We start from the raw sequence: 19,004 nt of genomic DNA, 5'->3' as shown, positions 1-19,004 counted from the left end.
GAATATTTTTAAAAGAGAATTAATTCTTTCTTTGTGTGCTAACAAAATATTTTTACATTTTCATACAAACAAGGCCCCTAATAAACCAATCTTTAAATATAAATTTTTTTAACATCCATTTAGCTAGAATAAGGCTATAAAGGGATGATTTTGATGAAATATGCATGGAAATCCCTAATCTTTAAGTGAAGATGAACAACAACCTTTAGAAATGTATGTCAAGGATTATGTTGTTTCACAATATCGAGTGCAATCAGACTAGATTATAGAGTTATAGCATGAACAACAATTTTCCTCCCTAAGGAAATCTTCTCCACATATGTGCCGCCACTTAAAATTGCTATAAGTGCATCTCATAATGGTGAAGATGTCTTCAACTAGTTCAAAAATGAAGAAAAGAGCTTCACATATTGAAAATGATGATTAGTTGTTGGCATAGTGTCCTAAACGCTCAATTTCTCCCTTGATGACACTAACATTCATATTAATTCATTTATTCGGCAATGTATATGAACAACTGAGCACAACCACATTTAGGTAAGACATGAAATACCTTGTCTATGTAGCTTATACCTCCACTAAATTTATGAACACCAATACATTGTTGTAGTTTTTCATGCCACTAAAAATGAATAGGGAATGATAAAAAACTAAAAAACTCATATTTAGGAAATCATATAAGCTAATATTGCTTTGACACATTGACTTTAAATTCTACTAGCTTGATTGCAAGACCTAGAATTAGGTCAATCACTAATCTTCGGAGAAGAATTTCGTATATGGAGGTAGTTGGAATCTTTGGCACTTATTGTTGGAAGCACATATCATAGGGTTAATACTTAATGTTTGGTAACCCATTGAAAAGGGCCCTATACAAGGAAATTAACACCACTAGGGACTACTAAATGATTATGGGTTGTTCATGTGTGGAAAGGAGCCCTTAGGGCCTTAACTTGGGAAGTGGTGCTTACATTTGGCAATTGTCCCAACATGGAATCGATAGCCTTGAAGAATCTTCATGAGGGTAGGTACTAAGTGAGTCTTACTCTCCAAGGGAAGGTATTGAGAGGAGCTTCTGCCTTGAACTGGTGGTAGCTTAGTGGTTACAATCTCTCCGCACGTAGATGTGGTTTGAATTTCTGGGAGTTGTTGGAAGTACATATAAGAGGGTAACCAAAACTTTGGGAATCCATGGGAAAGGGCCCTATACAAGGAAAATAACATCCCCTTAGGGATTTAACTTGGAAAGGTGGACTGACACATGGAAATTGTCCCAATGTGGCATTAGTGGGCTCAAAGGATCTTTATGATAGTAGGTACTTGGTGAATCTTACTCTCCGATATTGAGGAGCTTCTACCTTGTACTGGTGGTAGCATATTGTGGTTACTAAGCTCATCCAAACAAGGAAATACTGCTATAAAAAGAGGTGATATCTTTGACTATGAGTGTCTTCCTTAGTATATCGTTTGGGTTGTCTTGGGTTCCATCGATGGATCTTCTAGTTGTTGTTGTTGCCTCCCCTCGAATAGGCAAGCAAGAGGGATAGTAACTAATGAAGAGATTTTTAAACTAATGAAGGGATAGTAACTAATAAAGAGGTGATATCTTTGACTATGAGTGTCTTCCTTAGTATATCGTTTGGGTTGTCTTGGGTTCCATCGATGGATCTTCTAGTTGTTGTTGTTGTCTCCCCTCGAATAGGCAAGCAAGAGGGATAGTAACTAATGAAGAGATTTTTAAACTTATTTTTCTTTGATGATAATAATGCATAACAATGGAGTGGTTGATTTAGTGATTCTCACCCTTGTGCCACACCAGAAGTGTGAACTTGATGATGCTTTGTTGACTCCACACATGAGATGTGTTTCTTTGTGCTAACTATGAGACCGTATGATACACATATGTAATACAAATGGGTTGTATTAATTCCAATAGCTTATTTATATAAAATGCTCATAAACATCACTATCATCCTTATGACTTTGAAACTTGAGTGTCCCTATGTACTTAAGAGAATTAGACCCTATATCCATAGGAGGGTTAAGACTTACAAAAAAACTATCTTTCAAAGATTCTTCAATATGATGTTACAAAAATTAATATGCGGAATCTAATTCTATTCAATGGCTTGAACCTATGTGGTGGGCATACCCTCTAAAATTATTCAATATGTAGTCATGTAAATTACCAATGATGACGAATGTAAAAAGCTCATAGCCTCTATACATACAAATATTTTTCTTCGTGATTGGGTCAAACTGCTTGCCACATTGGATAAAAGCTTGTTTGAAGGCAATATAGCCATTCAAGATCTATTGGCTAAAATCCCTATAATTGTGAAATCCCATTCTAAGGATCTTTAAACTTCTGTTGCTTTTGGTTTTGAAGTATAAAACTTCATCAAGAAATTATGCAGCCTCAACTATGTTTAGGTCTTTGTTTCTTCGCCTACTATTCTTGTCATGCTTGTTTCTAATAGTAGAAACCCAACACCCTTGTTGTTGCCAAGGATTTTCAACAATCCTTGTGTACCATGAGTGATTCAACTCTTTTAGAAATGGTTGCAAAAAAGCAAAAGTCTTCCCTTTCCTACCTCTTAGGCAGAAACAGGTAGTAGCAACAAAGGAGCAACTACCAGCTCTGGTCCCTAATGAATAAGAGTTTTCTATCTTCTAAACAAGTGGAGACTTGGGTAGCTTTAATGAATTTATCTAGCTTCATACTAGAAGGGTGCATGATGATTGAAACAGTGGAGTTACAAGACCCAATTGGAATAAGAAATGAGATAAAAGAGCCATAAGGGGTCAAAAAAGAATTAGGCCTCTTCAAAGAAGGGGTGGATTCTTCTTCTAAGTAGGGATTCAAGAGAATTATAGTTCAACTCCCTTAAAATGCAAGATTTCCCAAGATTTGTTGTTTGTAGCTCCTTAAAGATATCCACCATTAGAATTGTGGGGTAGATAAAGGCAATTTGAGCAAGCACCAGCTGTTTGGCGTGTCCTTCTAGCCAAGAACAATTGAGAGGAAGGTAAAAGTCTACAGATTTGTCAAGAAACATATTTTCTAGATGATCTAGGATGAATCATATTGCATGGCCAAACTAGAGGATGCTATAATCACAAGCTGCCTTGAGGTCCAAAAACTTCCAGGCATATTTGATATAAGGTATATACACATTCCATATAGCATCAATAATTTGTCTAGATCTACAGAATTCCATAGGGCCCTATTTGTGGGCACTCAGAGAGTCGGGAGTTTCCAGAGGTCGTGCTTAGGGACCCTTCTACAACCCATTCAAAAGGGCACTTTGTAGAGGTGGTTGAGGCACCCCCCAACAAAAAAGCAATAGTCTTCGCCGGTCATCTTGTTCTTCACGATCAGGGCACAAAAGCAACACCGTCCAAAGGCCCCTTTGTTGGGCCTATGTGGGAGCTCTCTTAGATTCTTGAACTAGATGAACATTTAACAACATCCAAAAAGTTTACGTTAAAAAAATTCTTGATGAGCTCACCCTTATCTAGGTGCTGTAGCCCTTTTAGGGCATTCATCCTGACAAATTAGATCATTTACTAACAAGGAACGAGGGCTCACCCTTATCTAGGTGTTGTAGCCCTTTTAGGACATATCATTTACTAACAAGGTCGTCACTAACGTGCAGACGACAGCGCTGCTTGCTGTGTGTGTGTGTGAGAGAGAGAGAGAGAGAGAGAGAGAGAGAGAGAGAGAGAGAGAGAGAGCTTTGAACGACAGTGGAGATGAGAGAGAGAGAGAAAGATCCTTTTTTTACGCAATCTATTTTCATTGCAAAGCCTAAAAAATAACTTAAAAAAGCTTAAAAATTGTGTTTAAGAGTTGATAGCCTATATCACTACCTTAAGCAACCACTGCCAACAAGGGCATGTAAATTCATGTAAATAGACGATTGAATCTTTTACACAGCCTCTAGCCCTAGGATTAAAATTTACAGTCGGCTGGCGAGGTGATGGACGCCGTGCACGCAGCCATCCAAGCTCTTCCCGCTCAGGCCGTCGCTGATATCCTCTCTATTGGGGTACGCGCGCGCGCACACACACACACACACACACACACACACACACACACACACACACAGACAGACAGAGAGAGAGAGAGAGAGAGAGAGAGAGAGAGAGAGAGAGAGAGATTTTTACGTGACGTGCAGTTTTGTTCTCAACGGTAGGGGGTTGCAATTTTGGTTTGAGCTTGATAGGGGGATAATATGCCAGCGGTGTGCATATGCAACATTTGTGTATGTAGGAGAGAATGGTTTGTGTGGCCCTGTGAGTTTCATCATGTAGAGAAGGTGGTAACTTCAGTAGACAAGTGAGATTAGGCCGGTCAAAGAGACTGAAGCCTCTATAGATGGAAAGAGAGATTGCCAAGGGTCCCAATAGCAATAGGCAGGCCCCAAGAAGATTTAAATTTGAAACAAAATAATACGATCAGGAGCCACTTTGTCGTCTTCATTGAAACGTGTATCCGGGTTTAACGAGATTCGCGAACGATCTTAACATAGTACAGGTACTCTTTGGCTGGAGAGACCACTCTTTGAGTCTGACTACAACTCCCACGTTGGCCTTGCTCCTGGTTGGTAAAAGCAACACACAAGCAACTCATCCAATTAAAGCAATGCAACACACAAAACAGTTGCTAAAAATATCTTATCCAATCAAACAACTTGTACACTCAGCTCATCAATTTGTGTGTCTTCACTTTGTGACATACCTTAAAGTAGAGTACTCGTGCTTGATTACACCCATCAAATAAAACTCAACGCAGAGAATAAGTAGGGACTTAGACCATGTAGACTTGCTTCACACAATCCACATTAGAAAGTTCACACACATGGCATGCATTAATCTTAATTTAACATTTCTTATCGAACCTTACATAGGTGTCCAACATTTCACGGTACACTCATCTAGATGTATCTACTAGTAAGTTACATCCTAGTTCAACATTCAATGCACTAGTCAATTCAAAGATACAACGCTGCAGACATCCATCTTATAAACTCCATTAAATCACAAAGTCTATCTTGATTGAAATCTGCAATGTTGCAACAGTCCTTGATGTACATACGTAGAAGTCCCATATTGTGAGTTCACCCTCACATACTCAAACACACACATTTACAAGAGTACCCAACATTTGTTCGAACACTTTAATGGTTTTCTTGGAATGTCAACCATACCATCACATATCATGGTAAACAATCTATGTACATATTATATAGCAGACACGCAGAAGAGTCCGGCCTGCACAACAATACCCCCAAAATGCTAGAGACAAAATGTTTGACTGTATCTTCCATTTGTTGTGAATCTTGACAAAAAAGTGGAGTCACTTCTCTCTTGTCGAGAACGCATTGCACCAGACCCAACCCGTCCAATCGACGTGCGCTTTTGAAAAAGTTGCAACTAAACCAAAAACATCAAGGGAAAGCTCGAGTATCTTCCAAATCCTCCTCCATTCACTTCGTATCAGGAGCAAGGTAGTTTGCAAACTTGACCAAGTATTTTTGAACCAGCTTACCCTTGACTTTCCTTTCTTTGTGCACTAGCAGGTGTAAGAATCTCCTTTATTTCTTCTATCTCGGGTTGCACCATTGGCTCCTTGTCCTATGGCACCACACCTTTGAAAGATTGTAATAGTAATCGCCCTCGATTGTGCCTGCAAAACAAATAGCAAACCAGGATTCGATAGACACTGACACCATGGAGATATGCATTTGATCATCATTCACAAGATAGTATAAAATCAATGTTAGTATATTTGCAATGCCCACCATTACGTATGTTGCATAGCTTGTCAGGCCTCCATATGAGGAGAAGCCAATAGTGCACATGTATTCGGTGGATTCCAACTTGTATGCTGATGAGGTTTTTATTTGTGATCATGGATGGGGTGCAACGGAATTGAAATGGTGAAGATCTAGGTTTTACACTTCCACAAATTCTTTTTTTCTTTTCTTGCGTTAGTGATTCCTTTTAGCTTGAACGATGGTTCCTTCCACCTTGCCACAGAGAGAGAGAGAGAGAGAGAGAGAGAGAGAGAGAGAGAGAGAGAGAGAGAGAGAGAGAGAGAGAGAGAGAGAGATGAAATGAAATGTTATATTAACGTCTTCAAAAGGCCAAAGTGACCTATGAGACTAGAAAGTTACAATGTGGTGGATCTGATACAAAGTCAGAGTTAGAGTAACAAGATGACAAAAATGAAAATGAAATGACAAATGTCACAATAAAATACTATGGAATCCTAAACTACTAGGTGTGAACTAAGCAGCTAGCTCGGATAGATAGATCACAAGAGATCCAGCATTGGTCTCGCTGGCGGATCTCATCAATCTCCTCCATGGTCAGTAGTATGACCGGGCGTCGTGCATCTCGAGCCAAAGTGGTCCGAAGCCTCTGATGCAGCCTTCGCCGATGCTGTGTAGTCCTCCGCAGTCGTGGGCGTCTGGATCTCCCCAGTCAGTCGCTCGGTCGATCAATGTGCCTCTCTCGGTCGATCAATGTGCCTCTGGTGTGAGACGACGAGCTTTGCTGTGGTAGTAACTACTCCGGGTGTCCAGTGGCAGCTCTAAAGAAATCTGTGATCTGTCTCTGAGACTGGCTAGCCTCTCCTCTCATCAGGCTCTCTCTGTGTCTGCGTAGCTCGAGCGAAAACAAACCCAAGCATCTCTGATCCTCGTACTGCATGACGAGAGAGAGAGAGAGAGAGAGAGAGAGAGAGAGAGAGAGAGACCCAATGGGGTTCCAAGTTCCAACCAATCCTCTCAAGTGCCGATGTGGTATTTGCTTTAGATTGCATAAACGGAATGTACATATATGCAATACCTCAAGTGTAGACTCTATTGACTTGAATGGGGAATGTCGCTTCGTTAACTCTTCAAGATGAAGCACCTCCGGGGCTGATTTGATGCGCCTTTGGATCTGTCTTGATGTGGGATTGTTGATGGCCACCAAGGGGTAGGTCTAGGGCTGAATTGCGCTCCTGATGTGAGAGGAATGAAGCGTTGAAAACGCAGATCTCGATGATGCCGATGATGGACAACAATGGGAGCACTGAATGCGGCGGGCTGCTGAAGTAGCGGACCGCAACGGGAATGCTAGAGACGATAGATCCGGGCCGATCCGGCAAGGGAAAGGGCTGAAATCTGAAAACTCTAGGGGTTGATTTGCAGATGCACAAGCGCTAGGCTGAAAATCTGAAAACGCGGGCAAATTCCAAAAACATTGTGCTGCTCTATCTCCACAACGTTGGTTTGATCCTGGCGCCTGTTGCAATGCTTGGAAACGCTAAGCTTGATGGTCCCTTTATAGGCGTAATCTACTAGTTATAAACTCCTTTAGGTTGAGGTAGGGCATCCTAGTTATAAACTTCTCCCACCCATAGTACTATATAAGGAGGCCATCTCCATGAACCATGGCATCCTATATTGAAGGATAACCAGCCTCTTGTATTCGTGCCTACTGGCTCTAGTTGTCTATATCGCCATTTAAGCTCTCCCTTGAGAGCCCATGGGTGGATGATGCCATCACTTTGTAATAGTGCTAATCTAAATTTCGATTTGTTGCTATTCTACTTTGCATCATCTCTCTCTCTCTCTCTCTCTCTCTCTCTCTACTCCTCTAGGAGAGTAGAGGATTCCCTTTTCTCTAGAGGGCAACCATCCGACAACAGCCTTGAGTCTTGTTGTAACTATGTTAGTTTTTGTATATAATTAATTTATTTACTAGAAATAATTATTTAAATAGTTGTGTGCACACCAAAATAGAACTAGTAGTTCTAGGGCCTTAGGTGTGCCTAAACGTGGGCCAGAGCACCTCAGGGAGACCTTAGCATAAAATTACCCTGAAGCCCTAGTGATTGGGAAATTGGGCCTTCAAAAGTGGTAGACAGTAGTCTCAGATTGTTGGCTCAGAAAAGTTACGCGTGTCAGTGCGAGCACAGGAATGAGATGGGGTTCTTAAAACAGAGATCCTAAGATGGGGATTATTTTTAATAAGGCCTTAGGATAAGCTCATTAAAGTTTCAAACTAAGTTTAATTATTTGTGCCCGGGCCAAATGGTCGGACAAGTGCGAGCTGGTGATGCAGGAGCAGTGCCAGTATGGCATTATGCCGGGGAGCATTCGATGTTTTCAAAAGTAGCATTCATTTGATCAATTGTGAGTTAATTGCACATTTCATTAACGACCTAGGAACTTTTAAAAGTTAAAAGTTGAATGGTTTTTAAGTTATTAAGTAAATATGCCACTTGACACACTTACCCATGCAAGCTCTCTCTCTCACCCTCTCTCATCTCCTAGTGCCCCCTCCTCTGGCTCCAATCTATTTAAGGGCAGCCCTCTCTCACTTGCGGGGTTGGCAGTGCACCTACCCCCAAAATGTGAGCTTGCTCTACGTGATGGAGCTCTCCATCAAAGCTTGAGAGCAGCCCCTTGGACGTATGTGGTAGCTTTGAGTTCCCATAGTCTAGAACAAGGGCTCTCAGAGCCATAGCCACTTCCTCTAGAAGTTTTGTTGCAAAGAGTTGCAGCATACACTTTCTTTCTTGAGTGTAGTGCCTGATTTTCTCTGTTTTCAGCCTCTAATCACCTCTAGTAGGGTGATTTTCAGCAGAGCACCCATAGAATCTCAATCCTCTCTATCTTTCCTACGCATGTACCAAGTTTGGTGCAATTTCATTGCGAAAAAGGCCTCCATTTTGGCATTGGAACGTGCACATGTAACAATTTCAGGTTATGTGTAGAAAATTACAGCAAGCATATGTGTGTGCGTTTTGTATGTTTCTCCCTTGTGTTTATTGCAGGACTGACTAGGTATAAAGGTGACCAATTAGCGGAAGAAAGATTCTCTTCTTTGAGAGCTTCCGAGGAGGTTTGTGGAAGATAGACTCTCGCTTACGAGAGCTTCCAAAATCTCATAGAAGAGGGGAAAAATCGTCTTAGCAGTCAGAGAGTAGTTCTCTCTCTCTCTCTCTCTCTCTCTCTCCTCTCTCAGTCAGAAGCAGCAAAAGAACAAGGAAAGAATAGAGGACGGGCGTTTGCCCCGTTCCTACGCTTGTAAAGATTCTCCCTTAGTAATAAAGTTATTCTCTTTATGGGGGGGGGGGGGGGGGGACCAACCCATCTTCTGGTCCCCAATGATGTGTGAAGCTCTTCTCTCTCATTTCAGCTCTCTTGAGTTTATGAATTGCACTTAAAAGTTAGTTTACGCTTCCGTCTTTTGTGACACTTATTTCCTCTCTCTCCAGATCCATCTTGTTGTCGGGAGGAGATGCAGCTCAGCTTGAGGCTGAGTCAGTGGTCTCGTGTAGGAGCAGATGGTAGTAGTAGTAGTCATAGTTGTGTGTACCTTGGGTCTATCCATTGGGACATGTCTGATCTATGCCGGCGGACCACCCTTGGTCAATTGTATTTGTAGCTTTGTTATTAGCATGGAGAGCCTTTCCGAGATCTCTCTCTTATCTTGGTGAGACACGGGAGCCGTCGTGTGCATACCCTCTCTGTGGAGGATATCGATACCATTCAACATCGACCCATGCGAGCCTTTGATCTTTGACACCTCCCTAGATACTTACACACCGAGTTTATCATTTTCTTTATTGTTATTTTGTACACACTTTTAGACTTTGTATTAGATCTACTAGGATTGTATCAATTTGGTCTCATAGGGCATTTTGGCCTTTTGAAGATGACATTTCATTTCATTTCTCTCTCTCCCTCTTGAATAACAGGTCTTGAGTTCAACTCCTCGTCGGCTAGATCTTTAAGGTCTCTTGGGATAGTTTCCTACGACGTTAAAACTCTCTTTTTCTTCTTTTCTCTCTCTCTCTCTCTCTCTCTCTCTCTCTCTCTCTTTCGATGTCCTATCTCTGTGATCTCTCTTCTTCACAAGTGCCTTGTTCATTCATGTGGCATTGCAGGTGTTCTAGATTGGAGTCGAGGTGTTCACCGGATCGCAGGCCCATTGCATCTTCTGCTGCCTATTTTGACAGAGGCGAGGGGTGAGCTTGAGACCGGGGCGAGAGCGTGAGGTTGAATCGAGATAAAAGAACTCTACGTTTGCAGAAGGATTAAATAAAAAGGCCACTTGGGATGATACGATCGTCAAGGCAAAGGGGCAAGTGAGTGAAGGCAGCAAGGGCGAGGGTGAGGGCGAGGGCGAGGGAGGGTGAAGGGCGAGAGCCGGACTAGGGGCGAGAGGCGATAGCATAAGGGGCGAGAGGGAAATAGCCTAAGAGGTGAGACGTGAGAGTTGGACATAGTGGGAGAGGGGGGAGAGTGAAGGGCGAGAGTTGGCGGACTAGGGGCTAGAGGCGATAGCCTAAGGGGTGAGGTGAGAGGGCAATGGCCTAAGAGGTGAGAGGTGAGCTGGATAAAGGGCGAGAGTGCTAGCAGGACAAGAGGGCAAGAGAGGGGAAGGGCGAGAGGCGAGGGGGGTGGGTAGGGGTGTGATTTAGGATGGTAGGGGCGAGAAGAGGGTGGGTAGGGGCGAGGGTAAGGGGATGAGAAGGCGAGAGGCCAGCTAGCGGGATCAAAAGCTCGTGTTGCTCAAAAATTCCAACTCGCAGCCGTTGGGCACCGCATGCCCTTGAGCTCCTTATCCATCTGTCAAAGTAGTCTGGTGGAGACGTTCTCCCATGTACCACAACTGTTCGTTTTTGTAGTGAGATTTTTGACTTGTCTCTTTCCTTAACTCTTCACAACCTTTTCAAATTATGAAAATGACACGCTCAATGTATTTCTTCCTGTAGCTTGATTTAGAGCTTTTATTTCGCAACAATACGAATTCTTCTACAGGAAAAAGCTGGACATTGGAGCTATCAAGTTCAAAATCCGCATGTAGTAAGGCAACAATGTTAGCACTGTCAGGTCTGGCTTTGTTTTCTATAGAGATAACAAAAAAATGTAAGGTGCAGCGGAAGTGAATGTTGAACTTTGCTCAAGATGAGTGCTCCGAACTGTGCTCAAGGGTTCCTTTTACTTACGGAAGGGAGAGCCTTCCGTTCCTTTAGTGAGAGAGTGCAATGGACACAAACAAAGTGGATGAACATTGTGAATGAAGGTACCGAGACTGAGAGATAGAGAGAGAAGAGAATACGACACCATAATGTTGTCAAACCCTCCTCCGAAGGCCCCACTCTCTATGGCGAGAGTGGTCTACTTATGATTGCACAAATCTATACAATGCTCGGACTTGCCGACGATGTCGACGACGACGAAACGGGCTGAAATCTGAAAATGCTAAGGGCTGAAATCAGCAAACCTTTATCTGCTGAATTCTGACTCTATGTCGATGACGACGATGCGACGAAGACGCGCTGAAAACGTAGATGCTGAAATCTGCGTTTTCCAGGCTGAATCTGCAAACTACGCGGGATTTGACTGTGCGGCGAGGATCTGCTGCGGGAAGGTGAGATCTGCGAGGTTCGGGGGTTCTACTGCGGGTACTGACTGCTGAAAACTGAAAATGCTGGGGATTCCGTTGCGAAGATTTGCAAAAACGCTGAAGTGCCTTGCAGATGCAAAAACGCTAGGGCTGAAATTGGTCTGGCTGTGGAGAATCTGCTAATGCTGGGAGTCTTCTCCTTGCTGTCGCTAGGAATCTGCAAGATCAAAAACGTTGGCTGATCTGGTCCAAAAACACTAGGTGTTGCAGTCTCTTGCAAAGCGCTAGGCCTCTGTGGGGTTCTGCTGAGAAGTTGCCTGTTGAGCAAGGTGCTCCTGCTGCAAGGAGTCGCTTTCTCGTGGGGACCCACAAAGGTGACTGCCTTTCAGACACTGAAAGAGAAATTGACTACGGGACCGGTATTGACTTTGCCGGACAATTCCATGTCTTTTCCTTTGGGCCGCGCCGAAAGCGACACAAAGTCATCTTCAGCTCTTGGAATGCTTCAACTTCGTCTGTAGTCATGCGTCTACCTTCTTCAAGAATCTTCGAGGATGAAAATTCCTGAAACCACTTCCAACACAAAAACATGAACATACCCATTCCATGTAAAGCGAGTGGAAAAATACTATTCCTTCGAAAAAATTGTGCATGCAATGCAAATGAACAAAGTGACGGAGTGCCAAACCGTTCATCACACACACGCAAACAATTGGGTCTAATCTTGTCTTTTTGATCTAAATCAATCAACTGTGGCAAAACACGATGGAAATGCCGATGCTTGATGCTCAATCCTTCTTGTGCTCTTTCTGATACTGTGTCATGCCAAGGAAGAGACATGGAATGTGACTTCCTTGAATGCATACTTTTCATGAGAAATCCGCATACATCCGTGCTCATTCATGAGTGAATCGTGCTCAACGTACAATATGTCATGCCTAGGAAAAGGGATCACGTAAAGACGCTGACTAAAATCTAGAAAACGATCACGAATGAAACACTCGACAAATGCGTGCTGACGAATCATGCGAACACATAATACTTCTTGTGAGGGTTCTTTGGACCTAGGCTCGAGAGTCAAGATCGGTTCTTCGGGATCTATGGAATCTTCTTGTGGGGTTTTGTGGACCTCGACTCGAAAGCCAAGATCGGTTCTTCATGATTGATCGAATCTGCAATGTTCACTAGAAAAAGTATCAACTAAACTATCATCCTTGTGAACAATCACATCATCTTCCTGCAAATCATCATGCTTGTGAGAAATCACATCTTGATCATGCAAATCATCATGCTTGTGAGAAATCACATCTTGATCATGCAAATCATCATGCTTGTGAGAAATCACATCTGGATCATGCAAATCATCATGCTTGTCATTATCATTCAAATCATCATGCTTATCATAATCATGCAAATCCTATGTGTCATGCTTTGGAGAAGAAGAGACCGAGGGAGTCTTTTTCCCGAATCTCTTGCATTTGTGCTTGAACTTGAGAAAAGAGTCGCAACATTTCCTGCATTCTTGCTTTGTTCTCGCGATCAAATTTTGCTTCTCTTGCTTTGGCTTCCAAGCGTGCTTGCTCGGTCGCACGTGCTATGGCTGCCATTCTTTCTTGGTACTTACGCTCTATGTTTGCTTTTCTTGCTTCGCGTTCTAACTTCCTTGCTTCGCGTTCTAACTTGCTTTCCATAGACATCTGCTCCAACTCCTCCATAGGATTTGGTACAACTCGTGGCGTAGATGGGGAAGGGGGAGGGTCTTAAAAAACCTCATGGTGGGGAAAATTCTTCGTCGCCTCTCTCATGCTCATCACCTCCAAGCGAAGCGCCTTGTGGTCTTGGGTTCTTAAGTTCACGAGGAACTTGGGTTCTTGCGGGTCTAGGGTGCTTGGGTTCTTGAGTCTTGAGGTTCTCGAGGTTTTGGAGTCTTCAGGTTCTTGAGGTTCTTGGAGTCTTGAGGTTCTTGAGGTTCTTCTGTCGCTTGCAATGTGTGTTTGAGAAGGATCTTCTCTTCACCCGAGTTCTGCTCTTTTCCGCGGGCGCACCCCTTGGCGGCCTAGCGCTCACACCAAGGTTGCTTTTTCCCACCTCACGTCGATTGGCTGGTCGCTGAGTGCACGGTCCGCTCTCTATGAGTGAAAAGAAGCATAAGGGGAGGTTGGACAAGCCCTTTTTTCTTGGGTTTCCTGTCACTCTTCAAAAACACGATTAGGAATCGACACACCCAAGAGAACTTGGGTTACGTGCGACCGCAACAAGCAAAAAAAATTCTGTGGTTCTTTCCTTGAGTGATACTGTCACGTGACACATCCAACCCTATGTGTCCGTGGACAAGCTACAACACGACAAGGGTTCAGTCAGACCAGTCAGTCTAGATTTAGAAGTAATCTGGCACTTTTGGGAGTCTGTTCGCAAACCGTGCATGACCAGACACTTAGTGTAGATGCATATCCTATGGTTGCACACAGCATGATCATAAGCATTCCCATCAAAATCCATCAGAATCCTTCAGGGGAATTTTCTAGTGCATTTAGTCTATTTTTCCTATTTTTGACATTTTTCGCTTATTATTTTTAAGTGACTTTTGTTGGAAAGTAGGTAGGGCAAATTGAGTAAGTTTGTATATAGGCAAACCTAGGCTAGCACTAACTGGCAGAAGAGGCAGCAGGAGCACCTTGCTCAATAGGCAACTTCTTAGCAAGACCAACCCCCAAGACTACTCTTGCGTTTTCTCCACAGAAGACTAGCGTTTTTGCATCAGATCAGCCTTGGCGATTTGTGCATAGCAGATCAGCCCCCACGTCATCACGACACAACAGACCAGCCTAGCGTTTTGCATTTGCAGAACCACCGGCGACAGCAGAACCAATTTCAGCCCTAGCGTTTTTGGTTTGCAGCACAACCTTAGCGTTTTTGCAGATCATTGCGACGGAACATCAAGAACCACCAGCGTTTTCAGTTTCAAGCCTTTTAGACATTGCAGAACAAGTCCCGAACATTCGCAGATCTCACCTTCCCGCAGCAGCCGCACGGTCACTTTCCACGAAGTTTACAGTTTTAGCCCAGATTTCAGCATCTGCGTTTTCAGCGCGTCGTCGTCGCATCGACGTCGACATTGTCATCGACATAGAGTTAGAATTCAGCAGATAAAGGTTTGCAGATTTCAGCCATTAGAGTGTCGTCGTCCTCATTGTCGTCGACATCGTCGGCAAGTCCAAGCATTGTAGAGATTTGTGCAATCATAAGTAGACCGCTCTCGCCATAGAGAGTGGGGCCTTCGGAGGAGGGTTTGACAACTTTCTGGTGTCGTATTCTTCTCTCTCTATCTCTCAGTCTCATGTACCTTCATTCACAGTGTTCATCCACTTTGTTTGTGTCCATTGCACTCTCGCACTAAAGGAACGGAAGGCTCTTCCTTCCGTAAGTAAAAGGAACCCTTGAGCACAGTTTGGAGCACTCATCTTGAGCAAAGTTCAACATTCATTCCGCAGCACCTTACAGATACAGAACACTGCCAAAGCTCTGATACCAATGTAGAGTGCAGCGGAAGTGAATGTTGAACTTTGCTCAAGATGAGTGCTCCGAATTGTGCTCAAGGGTTCCTTTTACTTACGGAAGGGAGAGCCTTCCGTTCCTTTAGTGAGAGAGTGCAATGGACACAAACAAAGTGGATGAATATTGTGAATGAAGGTACTGAGACTAAGAGATAGAGAGAGAAGAGAATACGACACCATAATGTTGTCAAACCCTCCTTTGAAGGCCCCACTCTCTATGGCGAGAGCGGTCTACTTATGATTGCACAAATCTATACAATGCTTGGACTTGCCGACGATGTCGACGACAACGAGACTTGTTGAAATCTGAAAATGCTAAGGGCTGAAATCTGCAAATCTTTATCTGCTAAATTTCAACTCTATGTTGATGATGATGTCGATGACGACGATGCGACGACGACGCGTTGAAAACGCAGATGCTGAAATCTGCGTTTTCCGGGCTGAATTTGCAAACTACGCGGGATCTGATTGTGTGGCGAGGATCTACTCGGGAAGGTGAGTTCTGCGAGGTTCGGGGGTTCTACTGTGGGTACTGATTGCTGAAAACTGAAAACGCTGATGCTTGTGGGGATTCCGTCGCGAAGATCTACAAAAACGCTGAAGTGCCTTGCAGATGCAAAAACTCTAGGGCTGAAATTGGTATGGCTGTGGAGAATCTGCTAACGTTGGGAGTCTTCTGCTTCTTGCTGTTGCCAGGAATCTGCAAGATCAAAAACGCTGGCTGATCTGGTCCAAAAACGTAGGTGTTGCAGTCTCTTGCAAAACGCTACGCCTCTGTGGGGTTCTGTTGAGAAGTTGCCTGTTGAGCAAGGTGCTCCTGCTGCCTCTTCTTCCAGAAAGTGCTAGCGCTAGGTTTCTACTTATACAAGCTCAACAAAATTGCCCTACCTACTTTCCAACAAAAGTCACTTAAAAATAGTAAGTGAAAAATATCAAAAATAGGTCTATGCATTGTAAAAATGCTCCTGATGGGTTTTGACTGAAATCTGATGGCCATGCTGTGTGCAACCAGAGGATATGCATCTACTCTAATTGTCTGGGACACGGTCTGCGAACAGACTCACAAAAGTGCCATATCACTTCCTATTCTAAATTGACTTGACTGAATTGAACCCTTGTTATGCTGTAGCTTGTCCATGGACACATAGGGTTGGATGTGTCACGTGACAAAAAATGCACACTTTACTCAAGGAGGTCAATATCTCTGTCCACATTGGAGAATTTAGGCACGACTAGTATTGGACACATACGTTATGTGACCATCTTAGGTGTTATAACTTTGATGTTAGCGTGAGCATCCTGTAGCTCTTCTTTTAGTTCACAAGGTACTTCAAAAAAACTAGTGTTCTTTCAATAATTCATAGGTAGCATGCATATGGTGGATGAAGCTTAAGTTGCAGGATTTGAAAGAAACATGCCCTTTGTGGCCCGTGCAAGAAACCCCCCATGCAAATTCCAACAGGAAGATCAATCGTCTTACTAGAAGTTTTACAAGCCAATCTCTTTCAAAATCATCAGTGCTCAACTCTTTTGTCAATTCAGAAGAGGCTAATCTTCTCTTTTGGGACATAGGCCACAGGAAATATGATTGTCTGCTGAGCATCTGCCAGGGTGCTGTAGGAACCTTGTCTAGCAGCAAAGGGTGATCCCACATCCATGGCATTCCATGCAGCCGAAAGAACGGGCACGGGCTGGGGGTTGTCAGAGTTGCTCAAGTTGCTTTCTTTTATTGGGTTTGGAGAGCCCACTGTTGAAGATGTCTTTGTAGGTGAAGAGGTTGCTGGTTCTTGGAGCATAAAGACATTATGAGCTGGTGTTTTATCAATATTGAAATTCACATATGCTTCTGGTAACTATCCTTGGGGAAGCTCGTCGAAGGGTAGTTCATCTGACATAGAAGTTAACTTTGACTTGGTCGGAGAGTCAGACACGGAGGAGGTTGAGGGTTGGGCAAACTCCTCTAAAGGAGATTTCTTTCCTCTTCTATGGTCCTTTATAGGCTCACCAAGCCCAAAGACTTCCGTTGTAGGAGCATTTGAGTCATCAACCTCTGTGACCTCGACACTTGCTTCTGTACTAGGCGGCACACTGGGGCCATCGTCAGGCAGAGATTGAATAGAGACCAGATAACAAGGCATAGACTTTGTAGATTCCAACCACTCAAGCACGTCTTCCTTTGGCCTGTCAGATGGAGTAGGCTATTCTAGTGTGGGGTTGGACTCCACGGACAAAGTACTATGATGCACCATTGGATCCATCCCCCCTTCAAGGGGAATGGACTTCATTGGGGATCCAGGAGTATGAATCATAGCTACAGGGAATGGCCTTGTTCAAGTCTTCGTTCCCCTTTTCCATCCCAATTTCCCGTTCCGAATTCACGTTTCATGTTCAGACATGAGTATTGAAAACAGGGAATGGCATTTCATGCATGTTGCTGTTCCCTGTTCCCCGTTCTGATTTCACGTTCCGAGTAACTATGGTATGAATCCCCATCGTGTCATTTCTATAAGCGCTTTAGTGTGCCGTAGCCATGGTTGCCTATGAGCAAGTGAAAACTACCTCAAGATGGGGAAGACGAATCACAACAAAATCCAAGCTGAAGGTGAAGTCTTGTATGTGTAGAGGCACCTTGTCCACTATGCTCAAGGGGTAGACTATCCTATGATTGGCCAAAGTAACTGTGAATGTGGCGGGTCGGGTCGGGTCGGCTGGAGACTAATGCTAGCATAGTGAACTCGGGCATCAGGTTGATGTTAGATCCACCATCAGCTATCACACTTGAGACCTAGCACCCCAGAATAGACACAGGGAGACGAGGGCTTTTGTAATCAGTGAGGGGATTAGCAGGATAGGAGCTCATGTAAGACTCTGATGGTTGCACAGGGAGGTGCTTGCCACTAGGACCTGCACTTGGATACAAAGATTGAATCATTACAAGGGTGTCACCTCGAAAAGCCGCATCTAGCCGAAGCATGTCATTGAGCGACGCTTGCTGAAAGGTGTTCTTTAGGATATCCTCTGGTGTAAGCTTTTCCTTTGAATCAATGCCTTCTCTGGTACCTTAATTTGCTGTAGGTCAGATACTGTTTCCAAGAAGGCCCCATTGATTTTAAAGAGCAGAGAGGTAGGTCTACCCTTGGCACAAGTGGATGGCTTGTCAGCTACTGGAGGACGTTGGGGATGGAATAGTTGGACTTGCTGGCAAATTGAGGCCGAGGGTTTCTCTCTATGCCTAAGTGAGGACACCAACGACTCGTCTACCTGCCGCAACTTGTCTTGAGGGGCAACCACATGGGTAGAAGGTGGCGGCTGAAGGATGGTGCTAAGTGCGATTGGATTAATCTTTCGAAATGTGAATTCTGGTTGGTTGTGACTTGGGCATTAAGGAGAAATCTTCTCCTTTATGCCTCCAAATTTTTCGACTTTACAACACTGTATACGAAGCTCAATTTGGATGACCTTAAATTTAGAGTCAAGTCTCTTATTTCAAAGTTTTCACATACAAGTTTGAGAAGGATAGATATAAATTATTGCTAGTAGAAAAGTCATCCTTGAACTTTGACTTCTTTGTTAAAAAAGTAAGAATATAGACGTAGACAAAGGAAGAAAGATATTCACCAGGATTGTAGATGACATTGACATCATATATTGGCTAGATTTTCTTTTGGATGATTTATATATAATAACCTTCGGTGACTCTTTTTTCAAGCAAACAATTGGTATTCCTATGGGCACCAATTGTGCTGTTTTTCTTCTTAATTTCTATTTGTTTACTTATGAGTTTGATTTTATGGAGCGTCTTGTCCTTGCTAACACTTGACCAATATTTTGGCACAAGTTATGCAATATAAGATGCTTTGTAGATGATCTTTTTGTTGCTTATGTTTCTTCTTTTCAAGATGTTATGTAGGTGGAGGAATTTACCCTAAGAAGTTTTGTGAACTTAAATGTACCACAAATAGTGATTGTTGTGCCTTTTAAGACCTTAAGATTTTTCAAACTCCCTTGGGATTAGAAGTGGATATCTATGAT

At 43.3% G+C, this 19,004-nt stretch overlaps 1 protein-coding gene across 6 annotated transcripts in view; it reads left to right on the top strand.

Annotated features, from left to right (window-relative positions):
• The first annotated feature begins 3,910 nt into the window (after window positions 1-3,910).
• LOC147419409 (Pseudouridine synthase family protein) overlaps window positions 3,911-19,004 on the top strand; it is a 142,200-nt gene continuing 127,106 nt past the window's right edge. For all 6 annotated transcript variants that reach the window (XM_086505977.1, XM_086505975.1, XM_086505976.1 and 3 more), the window contains exon 1: window positions 3,911-4,052. In XM_086505977.1, the coding sequence (XP_086362103.1) occupies window positions 3,984-4,052 (69 nt within the window). In that variant the 5' untranslated portion in view covers window positions 3,911-3,983. The remainder of the gene's footprint in view (window positions 4,053-19,004) is intronic.

The sequence above is a fragment of the Adiantum capillus-veneris genome, chromosome 29 (genome assembly GCF_014529385.1).
Source record: "Adiantum capillus-veneris isolate H3 chromosome 29, ASM1452938v2, whole genome shotgun sequence".
NCBI classification, from domain to species: domain Eukaryota; kingdom Viridiplantae; phylum Streptophyta; class Polypodiopsida; order Polypodiales; family Pteridaceae; genus Adiantum; species Adiantum capillus-veneris.
This window is presented reverse-complemented; position numbering and strand designations above follow the sequence as displayed.